At 42.8% G+C, this 21,783-nt stretch overlaps 1 protein-coding gene across 3 annotated transcripts in view; it reads left to right on the top strand.

The window, feature by feature from the left end:
- arhgef10 (Rho guanine nucleotide exchange factor (GEF) 10) overlaps positions 1 to 21,783 on the top strand; it is a 346,362-nt gene that overhangs the window by 313,443 nt on the left and 11,136 nt on the right. For all 3 annotated transcript variants that reach the window (XM_068021752.1, XM_068021735.1, XM_068021744.1), the window contains 2 exons: positions 3,203 to 3,377; positions 17,289 to 17,411. In XM_068021752.1, the coding sequence (XP_067877853.1) occupies positions 3,203 to 3,377; positions 17,289 to 17,411 (298 nt within the window). The remainder of the gene's footprint in view (positions 1 to 3,202; positions 3,378 to 17,288; positions 17,412 to 21,783) is intronic.

The following is a 21,783-nucleotide window of genomic DNA, read 5'->3' as shown; positions in this document are numbered from 1 at the left end:
ACCAACTAGCTACATAATTTCCATAGTGTAAGTGAAAAGGAGTACAATGTATTCAATATGTAGAAATAAAGTAAAAATTTACATAACTCTAGTAGCCCAGAGTAAGAACCTAAAATTAGCCCAGGCACTTTAGTCTTTTGCACTTTCAAAGAGCTTGGAATAGTTTAGCTTTGATTCATTTGACAACAAATGTATGTTCATATTCAGACTAATATCAAAATAATCTTTTCTCCGGTCAGGACATGCCATAACATAGCACATATATAGAGATCATAGTGAACTCAACAGATTTTATATTCACTGACTGCCAGTTAAGCCTGTTCCTAGGATTTGACTACACTATGCACATTCACACTGTTCTATACCCTGAGTGGGCAATTTGCATAATGAACAGCACTACTCAGTCTAAGCAATGAGCTGCTAATTGTGAACAAACTGGGGAAAAATTACTATAGAAGTGGAGAGTTGCTAAAGAGAGGCCATGTTTCAAAGTGAGGAAAATATTTTTAATTTAAACTCCTCCTCCAGAAAGAGTTTTTCTGTGAGGAAATTTTCTCTCGTTACTGCAGAAGTAACCTGCTGGAGATTGACCATCTCAGGTCCTGGCTGATATAGGCCCACAAGTTAACCTTTCTGGTGGCATTTGCGTTTGGTCTGCTCTCATCATGGTGTATGGATTTAAAACAAAGGTTAATTCTCAGGACGTGGGCCAAGCCAGCATTGATTGTCCATCCCTAGTTGATCAGAGAAGGTGGTGGCAGTTGTTGAACTGAGTAGCTTGCTAGACCACTTCACCACTTTGGTATGGTGCAGGAGTCATATATAAGCCAGACCAGGTAACGACAGCAGGCCTTCTTCCCTAAAGAACAATTGTGCACCAGTGGGATTTTTGCAACAATCCAACAGCTTCACAGTCATTTTTATTGATACCAGTTTTTTAAAAACTGAATTCCAAGTTCTTAAACTGCCATGGAGGGATTTGAACTCTAGTTGTCTGGCTTAATTACTAATGCTTTACCACTAATTACTTTACCACTAAACTACCATATCATTGGAATTTGCTCTAGTCCTCAAAGCCAGTCACAGTGCTTAAATACAGTTAAAATTTTGGAACCAGCTGTGGTCGGTACTGAATGAAGAAATATGCCCCACCTCCATGTACTGGAATAATAGTCAGCTGAAGGAGAGCACACTTTGATCAGAGAGGTCTCTTACTGTGTCAGACTTGGCCAGTTTCCAGCTTTTTAACAGCAAGTCTAAAAATCTATTCTCTTGGTGAAATACTTTTTGTTTCAGCAAATTTGTAGTCTTTCTGAGGGACATTTTAGATTAAAAGTATTTTGCTCCTCTGACAATCCATTCTTTCTCAGAAAAAAAAACAGTTTGATACAGAATTTGGTTTTAGCAGGTATTCTTAGGTTTTAGTTACAAGTATGAGGTGTATAGAGTACAAACTAAACATATTCCTGCAAGGTTCAAAGGGGCAGCATTAAAGTGTCGGGTTATTTGGATAAGTAGATTAAAACTAAACTGAAGCTAAAAGGAATGACACATGTTAAAGTTAGGGCCAACAATACTGAAGAGACTCATAAGGGATATAGAAATCAATGGAGGGAGGTGGAAAGGGAAGTTAGAAGGGCTTAAAGGTATTTGATAAAAGACTAGCAGGAATATAAAAGAAAATAGCAATGATATTTTATAAGCAGATAAAAATCAAAAGGAAAAGAGAGGGTGGGCTGACTGAGGAATGAAGGAGGCAGTCTAATTGAGCTTGTGAATGTTGTAATGTATAATTGGCTGCAAGTGCAAGCTAGTTTCTATTCCATTCTGGGGGAGAAGAACTGGTACCTGATACCACTCAGATGTCTGGCAGACTTTTATTTTATTTGGGGAGGGAGAAGAGTTCCGTATTATTTTCATTGCAGTGACACCACTTGGAAATTGGGAATTTCAACAAAATTTCCATCATTGTATCATACATTTGCTTCACTGCCAAACTATTTTGATTGAAGAAGTTCCCTGGGAAGGGAATTGTTAAAACAGGAACAATATCCAGACCAACTGGAGCTTGTAGTTAACATGGTATTATTGCAGTCAGGATATTTTACCAGTCAGTAAATGAGTACAACATTTATTGCAGATGTTGTAAATGCTACATAACTGCTTCGTTGACTGTCTTTTATATTATTTTGGCAATGCTCAGTGAGCTGCTTGAGGTTGAATCTCAAGCCAAGCCATGAATGCTTCATGTGACTAATATATCACAAATGTATATTTTGCACAGGTTTATGAAAATACTGTGAGCTTGTTCAATTGTGAACAGATTCCAAGTTGCAGAGGAGCTGTCTATTCATGAAGCCTTCTTACAGTTTCAGAGTGATTTAGCCTAGATTTCAGGCAACCTCTTGTATTATGTAACCATTCCATTACTGCAAAGAAAGGGTGTCAAAGCTCCCTATTGCTTTGTTTCCTGTTCCAGCCAAGGGCTGAGCACACACGAACTGGCAGTGTTGGAAGAGTTCCAAGTATAAGTTGCCAGCTTTGGCCCCAGCATTCATAGGTCTGCCTTCTGCCACTGAGGCCCCATCCTAAACCCCTTCATCTCAATAATAACAAAAACTTGCATTTATATAGCACACTTAATGTAGTAAAATGTCCCAAGGTGCCTCACGGGAGCGTTATCAATAAAATTTGACACTGAGCCACATAGAGATATTAGAGCAGGTGACCAAAAGCTTGGTCAAAGAGGTTGGTTGTAAGGAGGGAGTGTTCTAAAGGAGGAAAGAAAAGTAGAAAGGTGGAGAGGTTTAGGGAGGGAATTCCAGAGCACAGGGTCTTAGCAGCTGAAGGCACGGCTGTTAGTAGTGGAGTGATTAAAATTGGAGAAGCTCAAGAGGGTAGATATCTTGGAGGGTTGTAGGGCTGGAGAAAATTACTACACTTCCCACCTCTTCTTTAACACCTTCCTTAAGTCTCTCCTCCTTTTGTCGCCCCTCCTCACATCTCCTCCTTTGGCTCCGTGTCCTTTTTTTTTATTACACTTGGGACATTTTTCTACATTAAAGGCACTCTAAAAATGCACATTATTGTTAGTCAGGGATTGTTTGAACACGACCTAAGCTACTGGATGTGGATTTTAACTTCTTTACACTTAATATGCAATTTTAAAAAATTTAATATCTATTTTTTCATATGTTTTCAGCAACAGTTCGAGGCTCATCAGGAAGAAGGGATGGTGATCTCGCACATGGCTGTGGCTGGTGTTGGAGTCTGGATAGCCTTTAGTTCTGGATCTGCTCTGCGCTTGTTTCACACAGAGACACATGAACATCTTCAAGATATCAACATCGCTGCTCCTATCCATAACATGATAGCAGGTAAGTGATTAACTCATGCAAGTATGCCAGTTCTGTGCCAAACTAAAGTCAGCAACACTGCCAGAGTATTGGATTCAAGCTAAACTTGTTCAAAGATTTTTTTTTTGATGCCAAGGCTCCTTCGACAGCACCTTCCAAACCCACCACCTCTATCACCTAGAAGGGCAAGGACAGTAGAGGCATGGGAACACCACCACCTGCAAGTTCCCCTCCAAGTCACTCACCATCCTTAATTGGAACTATATCACTTGTCCTTCACTGTCGCTGGGTCAAAATCCTGGAACTCCCTCCCTACAGCTCTGTGGATGTCCCCGTACCATATGGCTCACCACCACCTTCTCAAGGGCAATTAGGGATGATCAATAATTGCTGGCCTAGCCAGCGATGCCCACATCCCAAAAACAAATAAAAAAATTTGCAGATAAAGGAATATTACAAAGCAAAAAGCAACGCAACATACTAACTAAGTATAATAGCCAAACTTACATGATTTAACAGTTTAGAACAAAGATAAAGACTAAGATTGTTTTCTTTATCTTGTTGGTTTGTCACCAGCCTGTGATTTTCCTATCCATTAAAATGACTAAGAGGAAGATTGCAGATAGCTGATTGCACAACCAGAAAATGTTGGCCAGAGTTTGACATTGTTCAGCTCTAATGAGCAAATGTTTGGTGTTGGAGTTTATGGGGTATTTGTGGGATGATTACTCACTGACTCCCTATTCTGCATTATTTGCAAAGGCTAGGCTCATGGAGACTGAAGCCCTGGAGAAGTTTGTAAGGTGTCTTTTGAAGGCAACACTCAGGCAATCAAAATGTTAAGTATTTATAACTTGATAAACAAAGTAGTAAAAGCTTGAATTGCTGTTTTACTTTGTTTATTCGTTCTGGGGATATGAACACTGTGGGCAAGGCTAGTATTTATTCCTGATCTCTAGCTCACTTGAGAAGTTGATGGTGAGCCACTTTCTTGAACCGCTGCAGTTTGTGCAGTGAAGGTACTCCCGCAATTCTTTTAGGTAGGGTTTTTCAGGATTTTGGCCCAGCAATGATCAAGAAACGACAATATATGCCCTATGTTGGGATGGTGTGTGACTTGGAGGAGAACATGGAGATTGTGGTATTCCCATACATCTACAGCTACAAATTGCATTTGTATAGTGCCTTTAACATAGTATGTTGTCCTTGTTCTTCTAGGTAATGGAGCTCATGGGTTTGAGAGGTGCTATCGAAGAAGTCTTGACAAGTTGCTGCAGTACATCTTGTAGATGGTATACACTGCAGCTACGGTGCGCCAGTGGTAAAGGAGTGAATGGTTCAGGGGTGCACGGGGTGACGATATAGTGGGTTGCTTTGTCCTGGATAGTGTCAAGCTTCTTGAGCTTCGTTGCAGCTGCTGTCATCCAGGGAAATGGAGAGTATTTCATCACACTCCTGACTTGTGCTCTGCAGGTGGTGGAAAGGCTTTGAGAAGTCAGGAGTTGCATCACTCACTGCAGAATACCCAGCTTCTGACCTGCTCTTATAGCTTTGGTTTTTATGTGGCTGGTCCAGTTCAGTTTCTGGTCGATGGTGAGCCCCAGGATATTGGTGAGCGATTCAAAGATGGTAATGATATTGAATGTAAGGAAAGGTGGTTAGACTCTTTCAATGGTTATGGCAATTGCCTGGCACTTGCGTGGTGCAAATGTTACTTGCCATTTATCAGCCCAAGCCTGAATGTTGTCCAGGTCTTGCCACATGCAGGCATGATAGAGGCCTTGCAACTGGTACTGAACACTGTGCAATCATCAGCGAACATCCCCACTTCTGACCTAATGATGAAGGGAATGTCATTGATGAAGCAGCTGAAGATAGTTGGGCCAAGGACACTACCCTGAGGAACTCCTGCAGTGATGTCCTTGGGCTGAGAGGATTGGCCTCCAACAACCACAACCATCTTCCTTTGTGCTCAGTATGACTCCAACTCCAGAGAGTTTTCCCCCTGATTCCCATTGACTTCAATTTTGCTCAGGTTCCTTGATGTCACAGTGGTCAAATGCTGCCTTGAACAACGCTTTGTGAAATGCTGCCTTGATGTCAAGGGCAGTCACTTTCATCTAATTTCCAGAATTCAGCTCTTTTATGGATGCATCTGCTACAGGTAGATTGGTGAGGGTGAGGTCAAGTAGGTTTTTCCCTCATGTTGATTCTCTCGCCATCTGCCGCAAGCCCAGTCTGGCAGCTATGCTTTCATGGCTTAGCCAACACGGTCAGTAGTGGTGCTACTGAGCCATTCTTGGCAATAGACATAGAAGTTCCCCAACCAGAGTCCATCTGATGCCCTTGCGTGGAAGGATGTATACTGTAAAATATATTTTTGTGTGGTGTTCAACATGGAGCCATACTGATTCGTCAGCTGAGGGACATAGTAATCAGCAGGATGTTTCCTTGCCCATGTTTGACCTGATGCCATGAAACTTCATGGAGTCCTGAGTCATTGCTGAAGACTCCCAGTGTGGCAACCCTGTTGACTCTATAATCACTCTTTTATCACTATATCACATTCCAAACCCATGACCTCTACCACCTAGAAGGACAAGGGCAGCAAATGCATGGGAACACCACCACCTGCAAGCTCCCCTCCAAGTCACACACCATCCTGACTTGGAACTATATCGCCATTCCTTCACTGTCACTGCATCAAAATCCTGGAACTCCCTTCCTAACAGCACTGTGGGTGCACCTACCACACATGGATTGCAGTGGTTCAAGAAGGCAGCTCACCACCATCTTCTCAAGGGCAATTAGGGATGGGCAATAAATGCGGGCAGAACCAGCAACACCCACAACTCTTGAACGAATAATTTTTTAAAAACTGCTACTTTAATAAGTAGGACTTTTCAGGCTCGACAGGACTGGGTTTGCTGTTGTCCTTTCCGGTGCTTAGGTTGATGCCGGGTGGTCTGTCTGATTTCATTCCTTTTCTTAGGCTTTGTAGTTGTTTGCTAGGCCATTTCAGAGGGCACTTAAGAGTCAACCACATTGCTCTGGGTATGGAGTCACATGTAGGCCAGACCAGGTAAGGACGGCAGATTTTCTTCCCTAAAGGACATTAGTGAACGAGACGGGTTTTTACAACAATAGACAATGGTTTCACCACTAGATTAACTTTTTAATTCCAGATTTATTAATTGAATTCAAATTCCACCATCTGCCATGGTGGGATTCAAACCCATGAACACAGAGCATTAGCCTGCAGCACTGGGTTACTAGTCTAGTGACATTACCACTACGCTGTCACCTCCTCGATACAACCTAATGGCTTCTAGGCCATTTCAGAGGGCAGTTAGGACTCAATCACATTGCTGTGGATCTGAAGTCGCATAGAGGCTAGACCAGGTATGGGCAGCAAGTTTCTTTCCCTAAAGAACATCAGCGAGCCATTTGGGTTTGTATGACAATCTGGGAGCTTCATGGTCACAATTACTGATACTAGCTTTTAATTTCAGATTTATTTAATGAAACAGAATTCAGATTCACAAACTGCCATGGAATTTGAACTTGTGTCTCCTGATTATTAGTCCAGGGCTCTGTGCTAACCACTGTTATCACACCATGTACGGTATATGTGACTATTATGTAACTTATTTGCTTGTTTGCATTTTATAGAATAAACTTGCTTTGTATTGTAAACTTGCTCTGATGCTTTGGAAGATTTTATGGAGAATAGAATAAAGCCAGCAGCTGAAAGCATTTAGCAAGCAGCGTATGCTGTTTCCTATGTACATTTATAGAGCTTTTAGCAGCCATCCCAAAGCAGTTCACAGGAGCGTTATCAAATAAAATTTGACATGGAGCCGCATAAAGAGATATTGGAAAAGCTGATCAAAAGCTTGGCCAAAGATGCAGATTTTAAGGATCCTCCAAAAGGAGGAGAGAGGCAGGAAGTTTAGGGAGGGCATTCCAGAGCTTAGCGCCGAGGCAACTGAAGTTATGCTCGCCAGTGGTGGAGCAATGAAAATTGGGGTTGCGTAAAAGGCCAGAATTAGGTGAGCACAAATATCTCGGCAGGTTAAAGGGCTGGAGGAGATTACCGAGATAGGGAGGGGCCAAGGCAATGGAGGGATTTGAAAACAAAGATGAGAATTTTAAAATTGAAATGCTGCCAGACCGGGAGCCAGTGAAGATCAGTGAACATGGGGAACAAGTGAATGGGACTTGGTGAAAGTTAGGATATAGATCTTGGGCAAGAAGTTTAAAGGAGACCCAAAAACACACTGGGCATCATACCGAACTGCATTTTTAAGAAATGCAGTTCCCTGGCTATATTGTCACGTGCCCCAGACACCTGAAAATGGAACAATTATTCCATATGTTCACTCAAACTCCTTCGTAAGCGCACTTGACTTAGATGTTCCATGAATGTGTGTTGCAATACAATGGCTAGCGTAAGTTGGTTTCCCACTCTCTTGAACTACCAATCATAGCCTACCAAGAAAGACGGAATAGCGGCCCTGAAGGGAGAGAAACATGAAAGGAAGATTTTCCCTCGGGAAGCTACTCACTGCTAGTAGTAGCCAAATTTAGAGGGACATATACAGAAACTGAGGTGCACGTTGCTTATCCGTGCCTTCATTCATAGTTAGTGGACCAGGGAATGGGAGTGAGGGGGGCAGAAATGAAGGAAAATTGCCATCATAAATTATGACGGAGCAGCAAATTGTTAATAGACTGATGTGATCCCATCCAATCTTTTAAACATACAGGATATTCAGTAGCCTATTGTATATGATGTATATTAACGCCCACTAACACAGCTGCAGTTCTCTTTGCTACTGTATTGTGATTTCAGACCTTGAACTTCCCATTTCCTTAGCAACTATAGAGATTCTTACTGAATTTGACCTTTCTTCACCTGCTTTCGCCGGTCATTGTTTTAATCGTGGATGCTTTGTGGGGCTTCTTTCTCTTGTTTCCCTGTTACTCGATGAAGCCAGACTGTATAATTTATAAAATCATAGTTTTAATATATTGAATATATTTCTAATTAATTGAATGGATTTTTATACAAGGCTGGATTTTGAGCCCTCTCTGGGGTGGGAATGGAGGCGGACGGGTGCTTAAAAATAGCACTGTCCGCCTATGTGCCAGTTCCCTGGCTTCATTCCGCCGCCAGGCCATTTTCCTGAAAGCGAGATGGGGGTGTGGATGGTGGCAAGGCTACCTACCTGCATGCAGTGTATAGCCTATTAAATAATTAACTGCCATTTAAGGCCCTATTGAAGCAGACTTATTGGGATTTTCCAGTCGCCCTCCAGGTTCCCGGCCACGACGGGGGCCAGTTTAGCTGCCTGGAGGTGGCCTCCCAGTGGCAGACTTGGGGCGGGACCAGTGCTCCAGACAAGATTAGACACCCTCCCAGCCTGCCTGGGTGCAGCAGTAGCCGCAGGCTGCCCTAAGGAGAGGTTCCCCCACGCAGTGGTGGCCCAGCTGCAAAGGCCACTTCTTTCAAATTTAAAACCTTCGGAGAGAGGCCGTCTCCATTTTGAAGTGCCCTCTCTCTCACTTAGTTGCGCTGGCAGCCTGCTGCTGCTTTCAAGCTAGAAGGCCTCTGATTGGCCCTCCAACTTTAAGAGCCCATCTGCCACCCTTAATTGGACGGCAAGCCCTCTGATTGGCCACTCCAGGGAAAATCACATTGAGGGACTGTTTGCGACATAGTGCCGGCTTCGGACCCACGTTTGACCCTGATGGTGGGGTTCAGAAGCCTCCAGGGAAAATCCTGCCCACAGTTTCAATTTGGATTACTATACTAAACAAATGGACTCTGTGTTGTTTTCGATCTCACTTCCAATTTGCTTTTATGAATTCTGTAGTTCAATATAATTCATTTGTTTTTGCTGATTAAATTTTCATGCAACCCAAGTTTCATCACTGAGAAAATGAAAACAATGAAGCCTGTTTCTATGTTACTCTTCCTCCCTCCATCCCACTTTTCCAAAATGTTCTCGGGATTTGAGATCATTTTGATGACACACATCTTGTGAATTTACTGTTGTACCTGTTCTTATTCCACTGACGGTATCACTGTATAATTAGCCTGCAGAAAATGAACAAGAATGTGGCAGCAAGGACTGACCTTTCAGTCTTTGCTCCACTTTGATGAATTAGCTGAAATTAAGAACTTGTAATATGAGGAGCTGGAGGTTAAGCTTTCTTTCAGTGCAGCACGACATGCCATCTTGATACACCAGTGCAGTGAGTCAGAGTTACCCGGGTTTCTGATTATTCCAGTGATGATATTTCTGCTCTTCAATTTATTCTAGATGGTACAGTAAGTCACACTGAACAAAGTATGAAATTCATTCATATTGTGATTAAATTTAAATGTACGATGTAAAGTAGCCCATTTTACAGTACATCAAATTTACCATTAGGATCTAGTTATACAAACCTTTGTACTATCTGCTATTACGTTGAGGATAAACTGAAGGAGCATAGTGTTTAACAGGCGGTGCTGATGAGCAGTATCCTTGACTGATTTAAGATCAAGAGTTCTAATGTCCTTCGTTATTTTCAGATGTGATGCACATACTTTCAGTGTAAATCAATTCTATTGGGGAGTATTTTTGTTCTTAGCTTTTTGAAGACTGCAGTAGTATTTTTGTAGCTTTTAAAATAAATTAACACTAGTTATATTTTAGGCTTCTGAAAGGAGCAGAGAGTTTTCAGAGCAGCTTCTGTCCTCCAGCTATTTGCATTAAAAAAAAATTTAAACTACTCCACTGCATTAAGCACTCCTAGGTTAGATACACTATAATAAGGTCTGATGTTTAAAGCTTCCTTTTCCCTCTGGTCTAAAAATTAATCTCATCCTCAGAAGAACACCTCCTGCTACATCTCAAATTCAGTTTGGAAGGCCATTTAGCCTAACTTAGGTCATCCATCCAGGGGGGAAAAAAATACAGCATTAGACTGTCTCTTACATTATTCCCAGCAGCTGTACCACTACCTTATCTTGAAGTTCACTACAGGTGTTAATTCCGAGACCTGTCCCAAATATGCTTTTTTGTTTACTTGTTTGATCCAATGGCTTGCCTTCAAATAATGATTTGGTTTACCTTTTTCTCTATTCTTTGATATCCTGTGCAACACTTTAAGGTCTGCTCTTGTTTACTGTATTTATAAACTAAAGAGCCTAAGTTTCCCAGTTCTTTCCCCATATTCCAGTTCCCTGTCTTCAGGGATCAGCCTCTTGGTTCTTCTGTGTACTACCTCTGGGGCTTTATGTTTACTTCTAGTGACCAAACTAGATAAAATACTCAAAGTGTGGTCAGATCAAGGAGCTGTATGGTTTTACCGTGGCGTTCTCTGACTTATACTTTCCTGATTTAGAAATATAATGCAGCATTCTACCTACTGTATCGATTGTTGCTGCATCATGACTGGAGGGGAAAGTCGCTGAGTTCACTCTGGCTGGAGGGGAAAGTCGCTGAGTTCACTGTGACTGGAGGGGAAAGTCGCTGAGTTCACTGTGACTGGAGGGGAAAGTCGCTGAGTTCACTGTGACTGGAGGGGAAAGTCGCTGGGTTCACTGTGACTGGAGGGGAAAGTCGCTGGGTTCACTGTGACTGGAGGGGAAAGTCGCTGAGTTCACTGTGACTGGAGGGGAAAGTTGCTGAATCCACTGAATCCCCTTGATATCTTTCAACTTCATTCTTAGTTCACCATCGTTGATTGCACATGATGCCCATTTTTTCTTCCAGCCTTCAGTGTCTTGCACTTAATCATATTAAATTTAATCTACTACTCTTCTGCTCATATACAGTGTTTATCTAGTTTGTTTTGTAGGCCATCAGCTGTCTCCTCAAACTTGACTGCCCTACCCAGTGAGTTTTAAGTTCCCCTTGAGTGAGTTTCTGGGTCCAAATATTTGATGTAAATGATTGTCATTTTTTTTCATTCCCCACCCCATCCTGTGATTCCGGAGTGAGATTGTCAGTTACTGTTGCATTAGACGCAGTTTACAGATAACACTAGCTAATCTCATTTTACAAAGGAGCGCAGGAAGCACAGCAACTCACTGACAGCCACGACATGCGTGGATTCTTCAGCGCAGTCAAGACCATTTACGGCCCAAGTACCTAGCCCAGAGAGCAAAGAATGGAGTGGCGCTGATCAAGGACAGAGAAGCAGTCAGCACTCATTGGAAGGAGCACTTCGAAGATCTCTTCAATTGCGACTCAATCCTTGATTCGAGTGACCTTGACCACTTTCCACATCATGCTACCCACCGCGACCTCAGCGCAACCCCAGCCCGACATGAGATCAAAAAGGCCATCCAACAGCTAAAAAAAAATAAGGCCGCCAGCATAGACGGAATTCCCACCGAAATTCTAAAATATGGAGTGGAGGCACTCCTGACACACATACATGGTCTCATCTTCCTCACCCGGAAGGAGGAGAGCATGCCAGGGGATCTGCGAGACGCTGTAATTGTGACGATCTTCAAAAAAGGTGGCAAGGCCGACAGTGGTAACTACAGAGGGGTATCCTGCTGTCCGCCACAGGGAAGGTCATTGCAAGTGTCCTTCTCAACCGCCTCTTCCCCATGGCTGAAGAGCTCCTACCGGAATCACAATGTGGATTCCGTCCATCAAGAGGCACAGTGGACATGAACTTCACAGCAAGACAACTCCAAGAAAAATGTAGGGAGCAGCAGCAACCTTTATACATGGCCTTCTTTGACGTCACAAAGGTCTTCGACTCTATCAACCTGGAGGGATTATGGAACACCCTCCTCAAATTTGGCTGCCTGGAGAAATACATCGTCATCCTCCGCCTGCTGCATGACGACATACAAGCTGTAATCCTTGCTAATGGACCTGCCACTGACCCAATCTGAGTGCAAACTGGAGTCGAGCAAGGCTGTGTCATCGCACCAACGCTTTTTTCCATCTTACTTGCCGCAACACTCCACTTCATCTCCATGAAGTTCCCTGTCGGAGTAGATCTACTCTACAGGACGAGTGGCGAACTATTTAACCTATGTCGCCTCCAGTCCAGAACCAAGGCCACTCCAACCTCTGTCATCGAGCTGCAGTATGGTGACCACGCTTGCGTATGCAGACAATCAGAGGCCGAGCTTCAAACCTTTATTGATGCCTTCATGGAGGCATTTGAAAGAATGGGCCTTAAGCTAAAAATCTGGAGACCAAGCTCCTCTACCAGCCCGCTGCCGCAGCTCAACACTGCCCCCCGACTATCAAGAGCCACGGAGAACAGCTGGAAAATGTTGATCACTTCCCATACCTTGAAAGCTTCCTCTCAGCAAGGGCAAACATTGACGATGAAACTCAGCATCGCCTCCAGTGTGCCAGCGCAGCCTTCAGTCGTCTGAAGAAAAGGGTGTTTGATGAAAAAGACCTCAAACCTGGTACCAAGCTCATGGTCTACAGGGCTGCACTGTTACCTGCCCCCTCGTATGCGTCGGAAACATGGACACTGTACAGCAGACATCTCAAAGTCCTGGAGCGATATCAGCAGCTGTGTCTCCATAAGATCCTGCAAATTCAGTGGCAGGATAGACGCTCCAATATCAGTGTCCTCTGTCATGGCCAACATCCCCAGTATTGAGACACTGGTCATGGCTAGTCAGTTACGTTGGGAAAGCCACATTGTCCTCATGCCTGACACAAGACTCCCAAAACAAGCTTTCTGCTCTGAGAACCGTCACGGCAAGAGGCTACCAGGAGGGCAGAGGATATGCTAAGGATGTCCTTAAAGCCGCCCTGAAATAATGTGACATCTACACTGATTCGTGGGAATCTCTTGCCCAAGACTGCCCAAAATAGAGAAGAAGCATCCGCGAAGGTGCTGGCCAGTTTGAACAACGTCAACATGCCCAAGCAGTGACCAAATGCAAGCAATGGAAGGAGCATTCGGAAATTCGAACATCCCATTCACTTGCCTCACCAAACACCACCTGCCCCACCTGTGGCAGAGTGTGCGGATCCAGAATTGGACTATTCAGTCATCTAAGGACCCACAACCATGGAGTGGAAGAAAGTCATCCTTGATCCTGAGGGACTGCCTAAGAAGAGGAGAAGACAAAGGAGTCTTTCAGCCAGACAGATGGAGGAGAATTTGAATGTTGGCTCCAAAGATGTGTCTAACCCACCACACCAACCAGTCCAGTATTTCTATATTTCAAAAGAAAATCCATGAGATACTTATTGGCGTTTCCTTTTGCAGTGTTTTACATGTGAAGCTGTTCCATATAGTACTATCTATAAAGGGGAGTGGAGTCTTAAGGCTGTGTTGACTTCTGCCTTTTCTTAACAAAAAAACTGTCTAAATATTTAGTTAGGAATGAGATTCAGGTTTATAAGGATTAGGTTCGTTAAATGAAAACTGTGCAGAAGATGGTGATTCTATGCAGCTGGGATCATGAAAATGTTTTGCTAAGGAAGTCAGTTGACGAAAGAATCAGCAGTGTAGGATGTGGTGTTTAGTAGATAATCTGGAGTCTTGCCTGATTTATCTTTATTGGTAATACAGAACAGAGATAAACTTTATAACGGCCTTTCTTCAAAATTAGAGTGGGTAGAGTGACTGATAGAGAAGTCTGTACACTTCCTGTGGAAAAGGTTTGATAAGTTAATGGTCTATTCTTGTTCCATGGATCCCCATGTATTAGTATCAGGGAAGGGATTATACAGCAGATGTCTGATCTGGAAATCTGTTCATCTCACTTAGAAATTGTGCAGAAGTGCGTGAGGATCAGTTGTGTTCAGATCCTGGGCGAGGCTTCAGATTGTGCAACACTACCTCACCTATAATAAGGTATTAAGAGAGTCATGAAACCTAGTTCATTTGCCATATCATTCTGTTAATGAGATTATATATTACGTCTCAGTGGAACCATAATTTCATTTCAGATATGAATGCTCTGAAAGTTATTTTATAGTTTTTTTTTCCATCAGACTGTGGAGTAACAAAATGTTGGCATTTCAGTTGCAGATGTTTCCTGCCTTCCAAATTTCCTTCGATCTGTGAAATATGTACTGCTTCCTGTTGTGTTAAGCTAATTTAATCATCTAGCACTACATTACCATCCTTGTGTGACTACTGGTACTGTATGTCTGGTTTTCATCTTTTGTTGCGTGGTTTGCTTTTGAAGATAAAAACTTGGATATGTAAAGAGGGTGGATTATGAGAAAGGATATTTAAAGCTCAAACCATCTTCCTTTGTGCTCGGTAGGACTCCAACCAGTGGAGAGTTTTCCCCTTGATTCCTATTGACTTCAATTTTACGAGGGTTTCTTGATGCTCCACTCGGTCAAGTGCTTTACTGAAAAGAGTAATAGAAGTTTGAAATGACCCACCTGAGAGGTAGAGACAACAACATTAGGATGTTCAAACTGCTTATGGTTTGAGAACCCTTATTATGAGCTTTGATGGGCCAAATGACCATTTCCTTTCCTTTATATTCTTAAACATACCATTGGTGAAAGAGTAAAAAAAAATTTCAGCGGCAAATATACATGTGTATGTGTAGTATGCAATGGATACATTTTATTTTCAATTGTGAAACTAAAGAATGCACACATATCTGCAGATAATTTACTGACCCCTCTGGAAGTATCTCTCGTTTAGATCCCAAAGAAAAAAAAAATATTGAGAAATTGCTTTTGGCCTTTTTCTCCGCTGAAGTTAAACTATGTGCTACATTACACTTACAGTATTAGCCATGCCTTTAGAATCTTTGTACAGCCTCCTGCTCAGTGATCCAGTTCTTCCTTTTTCCATGCACTGAATGGCACTTTCTCTCCTCATTGCCCTCCTCAGCTCATAGGACATTGAGTTCCTTTGTACCATCCCCACACTTCCCCAGTTCACACAGTCCATTTAGAGCACTATGTATTTCCTCAAATGTCTTTAGTGACATTTCACATCTTTCTCCAAACAGGAAAATATAGAGGTTCTCCTAAGAAACACTACAGAAGGCACTTGTTAGTACATTAGCAAATGATAAATTTGTAATAATAAATATATATGATGTTAGGATTCTGCTGCCTTGATATATAGGGGCTGAAATTTCTGGCAGTTCTGCCGTAAGTCCAGCAGGAAAATGGCAGAAGCAAAGACCTCAACCATCGTCGGGAGGGTTGCCTTCATCAAGGTAAAGTGGGAGAATTCAAAACGCCAAAAGTCTCCACTTTTTGAGCGGAATCAGGATACTACCTTATCAGTAGTGGGTGGTACACCCAGTCAGGTGAGGCGCGCTGGCCTTCGTACGATTGAATTTGAGCCCCACTTTTTTTTTGAAGTGTCATCACTGTTGTAATGTAGGAAATGGAGCAACCAATTTTCACACAGCAAGATGCCATGAACAGCTATGTGGTGATGACCAGATAATCTATTTTTGTGATGTTGATTGAGGAATAAATATTGGCCATGACACCGGGGATAACTCCCTTTCTCTTCTTCGAAATAGTTTCATGCCCCTGTAGGACATTAGTGACCCAGATGGATTTTTAAAACAATCCAGTAGTTTCATGATCATCATTAATGAGACTAGCATTTATTCCAGATTTATTAACTGAATTTAAATTCCCCCAGCTGCTGTGGTGGGATTTGAACTTGTGTCTTCGAAGCATTAGTCCTGGTAACATTACCAGTATGCTACCATTCCCATTAGCATTGTTGCATTTATAATGTAGTTCACATCTTACGGTTACATACTCTAGATTAACCGTTTGCAACTTATCCCCATTGAATAGTTTTGTCCTCTTTGTTAAAAGATGTAATTCTTTTGAAACTCCTTGCATTGTTGCTCATTATTTGACCCGAGTCCTATTTCCTTAATATCTGCAATCTTGGATATTTTACTTGGTCTTCCCCGGTCAAATTTTGAATATGCCAGATGATCTGTTGTGAAATTGTTCATGCTAAATTAAGGATTACACTGCTCTCTTACCAGTCACAGTGACTTCTTAGGCAAATTATTTAAGTAAACTATATGAATATTGGGGAAAAAACTACTAAAACAAATTCATCCACCCATGACTGCTGTCCAACCATGTTTCATTTGCTGTATTTACATGTACTTAGTTCTTTATTGGAATTTTATCTGCATGTTTTTCTCACTTTTGATTCATACATTCCTACTTCTTCAGTCATGGTTTGTTGCTATATTCTTCTTCTTCTTTGGCCTCCTTGTCTCGAGAGACAATGGGTAAGTGCCTGGAGGTGGTAGGTGGTTTGTGAAGCAGCACCTGGAGTGGCTGTAAAAGCCAATTCTAGAGTGACAGACTCTTCCACAGGTGCTGCAGATAAAATTGGTTGTAGGGGCTGTTACACAGTTGGCTCTCGCCTTGCGCTTCTGTCTTTTTTCCTGCCAACTGCTAAGTCTCTTACATATACAGAATTTGAGCCAATCAGTTGAAAACGTGATCTAGATAATTGCAAAAATTTTGCATCAAAATGGGAGGCCACAAGCCCCAGTGGACAATCAAAAATACCAACATTTTGGCCTTACCTCAATGATATGGCAGTGCTCCAAGGACAGACAAGTAAATTAGAGAAATAATGTGCATTTATATAACACTTCTCACAACCTCAAGACGTCGCCAAAGCACTTTACAGCCAATGAAGTACTTTTTGAAGTGTAGTCACTACAGTAATTTAGGAAACTGTGATAGCAGGAAAAATACAAATAATAAAACAAAATGTAGTTTTAGTCACCAAGAATAGACCAATCAATAACAATAGAAGCTGCACAATGAGTTCTTTCATGTAATGCTTTTGTCCTGTGAAAATATTGGGAGTTAGGATGGTGGATAATAGGAGTGCAGTTAATGCAGTTCCACCGTAATCTTATATTTGATTTAACATCTGCGTGTTTGTTTTTGTCTGATGTTCCAGGACAGCAGCGGATTACTGTGACCAGTCTCCTAGTGTGTCATGGTTTACTGTTAGTTGGAACCAACCTGGGTATCATTGTAGCTCTGCCAGTTCCTCGACTGCAAGGAATACCTAAAGTTACAGGTGAGAAACCTATTTTTGTAATCATTGAAAATAATGGTTTTTTTATTAATTCATGGGATGTGGGCATCACTAACAAAGCCAGCGTTTATTGTCCATCCTTAATTGCCATGGAGAAAATGGTGGTCCGCAATGTTCCCTCTAAGTTGTACGGTCACACAGTGACCTGGAAGTGCCTGCGCAGGCTGCACACAAGTCGACCCCTTTAAATTCCTGCGCTTGCGGGCCGTGCAAAGAATTTTAAATTAGGCGCGCATTTAAATAGAGCACCCACACACTCCAAAAAACAAAAGGGGAGCGTTGTAGGTGAGGCGCCTTCTTAAACTGCTGCAGTCCATGTGGTGAAGGTACTCCCAAAGTGCTGTTCAATAGAGTTCCAGGATTTTGACCTCAAATCCTGCAGATGTGTGGATTAAAAGAGGCATGCATAAAAATAAGAACCATTTGGAGTAAAACAATTATTGAAATGAAGAACAGACACTACATTTTTTTTAAAAATCATCAAAATCAGATTTGGAATGCCCAGAGTTATTTCCCTCTACATATAAAAACCAAGAAAAATATTTTGCTCAATCTTTGTTGGTTTGTAATTTAATAAAATAACTTTTATTGATCTTTACACACACAAAATTCCATTCTTGTCTCCTCTTTAAATGGGTTCCTGGCAGACAAACCGTCTCCTTCAAAAAAGAACAGAACCCTGTAAATAATCAAGAGTGGAGCGAAACTATCTGCCTGCAATAGATGAGAGAGTCTTAAACTTACAGCTGTATTTAGTGATATCAGTAATACCTGTATATCATTTTCTACATCAGAACAGGGGAACATGATAATACTTTCTATGGCTAATTACACTTGTTGTTAAAGGCACAGACACAATATGGTTTCCAGCATCAGAAAAGATGTGGGAGCTTTAGATCATGATTGCCAGAATTTGGTCATCCAAAAAGCAAAGCTATAAAGTTCAGGACATAGATACAGTAGAGAAAGAGAGAAGTGGATGTCTCATCCGCTGGAGGAACAGAGAGACATGGGACTGTCGGGTGCAGAAAATCCCCAAGTTACTGCCCAATAGAAACGAGTGTTGGATAAGTAGGAGGTGAAGAGTGACTCAAGGGGAGCTCTGAGCAATATTGTAGCACTACAGATTAAGGCATTACCCAAGGGAGACAGGAGGACTGGGGAGAAATGGTGGAATAGACTGCCTTTTTTGCATTCATGAACAGGAGATCCAAATGATATGTTGTCTCCCTGGTGCCAGGGTGAAGGACATCACAGAATGCATGTAACAACTTCTGGTTGGACAAGGTGAGGCAGCCAAAGGTTAAGTGGAAGTATGTTTGCGATATTGAAGAGGAAATTGAAGGAAAGACATGCATTTATATGGCGCTTTTCATGACCTCAGAACTTCCCAAAGCACTTTATAGCCAATGAAGAACTTTTGAAGTGTAGTGACTATTGCAGCAGCCAATTTGCACACAGCAAGCTTCCACAAACAGCAATGTGATAATGACTAGATAATCTGTTTTTTTGGTGATGTTGATTGAGGAACAAATATTGGCCAGGACACTAGAATTAGCTCCTGCTCTTCTTTGAAATAGTGCAACTTGATCTTTTAAGTCCACCTGAGAGAACAGCTGGAGCCTTGGTTTAACATCTCAACCAAAAGACGGCACCTCAGTATTGCATTGGAGTGGCAATCTAGATTTTGTGTTGACATCTCTGGGTTGGGACATAGCGAAGGGCGTTGGCACGTGATTGAAAAACATAATGATAAGGGCGGTAATTTAGTTTAGTTTAGTTTAGAGATACAGCACTGAAACAGGCCCACCGGCCCACCGAGTCTGTGCCGACCATCAACCACCCATTTATACTAATCCTACACTAATTCCATATCCCCACCTGTCCCTATATTTCCCTACCACCTACCTATACTAGGGGCAATTGCTAATGGCCAATTTACCTATCAACCTGCAAGTCTTTGGCATGTGGGAGGAAACCGGAGCACCCGGAGAAAACCCACACAGACACTGGGACAACTTGCAAACTCCACACAGGCAGTACCCAGAATCGAACCCGGGTCCCTGGAGCTGTGAGGCTATGGTGCAAACCACTGCGCCACTGTGCGATAATCTAGTTAAGGAGAGGAAATTAGCCAAGTATACACATGGCTGCAGGACTGGTGCAGGAGGGAAGAATTCACATTCTTGGGACATTTGAAATGAGATCTGAAAGAAGAAAAGCCTATACTTAACCGAACTAAAATGGAGCAAGATGGAAGATGTAAACCAATATGGCAGGGGAGTGGAAGCAGAGTACTGAGCTGCAATCTTTCCATGGCCTCCTTGTCTCGAGAGACAATGGGTAAGCGCCTGGAGGTGGTCAGCGGTTTGTGGAGCAGCGCCTGGAGTGGCTATAAAGGCCAATTCTAGAGTGACAGACTCTTCCACAGGCGCTGCAGATAAAATTGGTTGTCGGGGCTGTGTCACAGTTGGCTCTCTCCTTGCGCTTCTGTCTTTTTTCCCGCCAACTGCTAAGTCGCTTCGACTCCCCACTCTTTAGCCCTGCCTTTATGGCTGTCCACCAGCTCTGGTGATCACTGACAACTGACTCCCACGACTTGTGGTCAATGTCACAGGACTTCATGTCGCATTTGCAGACGTCTTTAAAGCGGAGACATGGATGGCCGGTGGGTCTGATACCAGTGACGAGCTCGCTGTACAATGCGTCCTTGGGGATCCTGCCATCTTCGATGCGGCTCACGTGGCCAAGCCATCTCGAGCGCCGCTGGCTCAGTAGGGTGTATATGCTGGGGATGTTGGCCACCTTGAGGACTTCTGCGTTGGAGATACGGTCCTGCCACCTGTGCCAAGGATTCTCCGGAGGCAGCGAAGATGGAATGACCTGAGACATTGCTCTTGGCTGACATACGTTATCCAGGCCTCGCTGCCATAGAGCAAGGTACGAAGGACACAGGCCTGATACACTTGGACTTTTGTGTTCCGTGTCAGTGCGCCATTTTCCCACACCCTCTTGGCCAGTCTGGATATAGCAGCGGACACCTTTCCCATGCGCTTGTTGATTTCTGCATCGAGAGACAGGTTACTGGTGATAGTTGAGCCTAGGTAGGTGAACTCTTGAACCACTTCCAGAGCATGGTCGCCGATATTGATGGATGGAGCATTTCTGATGTCCTGTCCCATGATGTTCGTTTTCTTGAGGCTGATGGTTAGGCAAAATTCGTTGCAGGCAGTCGCAATCCTGTCGCTGAGTCTCTGCAGACACTCTTCTGTGTGAGATGTTAATACAGCATCGTCAGGAAAGCGGAGTTCCCTGATGAGAACTTTCCATACTTTGGTCTTCGCTCTAAGAGGGCAAGTTTGAATAACCTGCCATCTGATATTGTGTGAAGAAAAATTCCTTCTTCTGAAGACTTGAACACATGTGAGAGCAGCAGTGAGAAGAAGATCCCAAACAGTGTAGGTGCGAGAACACAGCCCTGTTTCACACCACTCTGGATAGGAAAGGGGTCTGATGAGGTGCCGCTATGCTGAATTGTGCCTTTCATATTGTCATGGAATGAGGTGATGATACCTAGTAGCTTTGCTGGGCATCCGATCTTTGCTAGTCGTCTGAAGAGACCATGTCTGCTGACGAGGTCAAAGGCTTTGGTGAGATCTATGAAAGCAACGTAGAGGGGCATCTGTTGTTTGCAGCATTTCTCCTGTAGCTGGCGAAGGGAGAACAGCATGTCAATGGTGAATCTCTCTGCTCGAAAGCCACACTGTGCCTCAGGGTAGACACACTCAGCCAGCTTCTGGAGTCTGTTCAAAACGACTCGAGCGAAGACATTCCCCACTATGCTGAGCAGGGAGATTCCATGGTAGTTGTTGCAGTCACCGCGGTCTCCCTTGTTCTTATAGAGGGTGATGATATTGGCATCGCGCCTGTCCTGTGGTACTGCTCCCTCATCGCAGCACAGGCAAAGCAGTTCAATAAATAACAAGAAATACCATCAAAGGAGAAATGGAATGAAAGAGGCTTTGAGGTAGTAAGATATAAATATTGGGCATGGAGCGGTAAAACATTAATTGAGAAATTCAGAAAAAAGATTGAGGAAAAATATAATTGAAATAAGGCTTGAGTCGTATGTATGTGAATGCACAGACCATTCAAAACAAAACTAGAGAGTTTGAAACATTATTAGCTATGGAGGGATGTGATCTAGAAACTATCATGGAAAAGTGACAGGTTTGGGCAAGACTGGGAATTTAATATTCCTGATTGTAAAATTTTTAGGAGCAATAGCAAAGGAAAGAGGAATGTGGAGTGATAGCGTAGGTAAAATATTCTATCACAGCGCTAGAACATAAGG

This window comes from Heterodontus francisci, chromosome 3 (genome assembly GCF_036365525.1).
Source record: "Heterodontus francisci isolate sHetFra1 chromosome 3, sHetFra1.hap1, whole genome shotgun sequence".
NCBI classification, from domain to species: domain Eukaryota; kingdom Metazoa; phylum Chordata; class Chondrichthyes; order Heterodontiformes; family Heterodontidae; genus Heterodontus; species Heterodontus francisci.
Note: the sequence above shows the minus strand (reverse complement) of the source record. Positions and strands in the feature narration are given on the sequence as shown.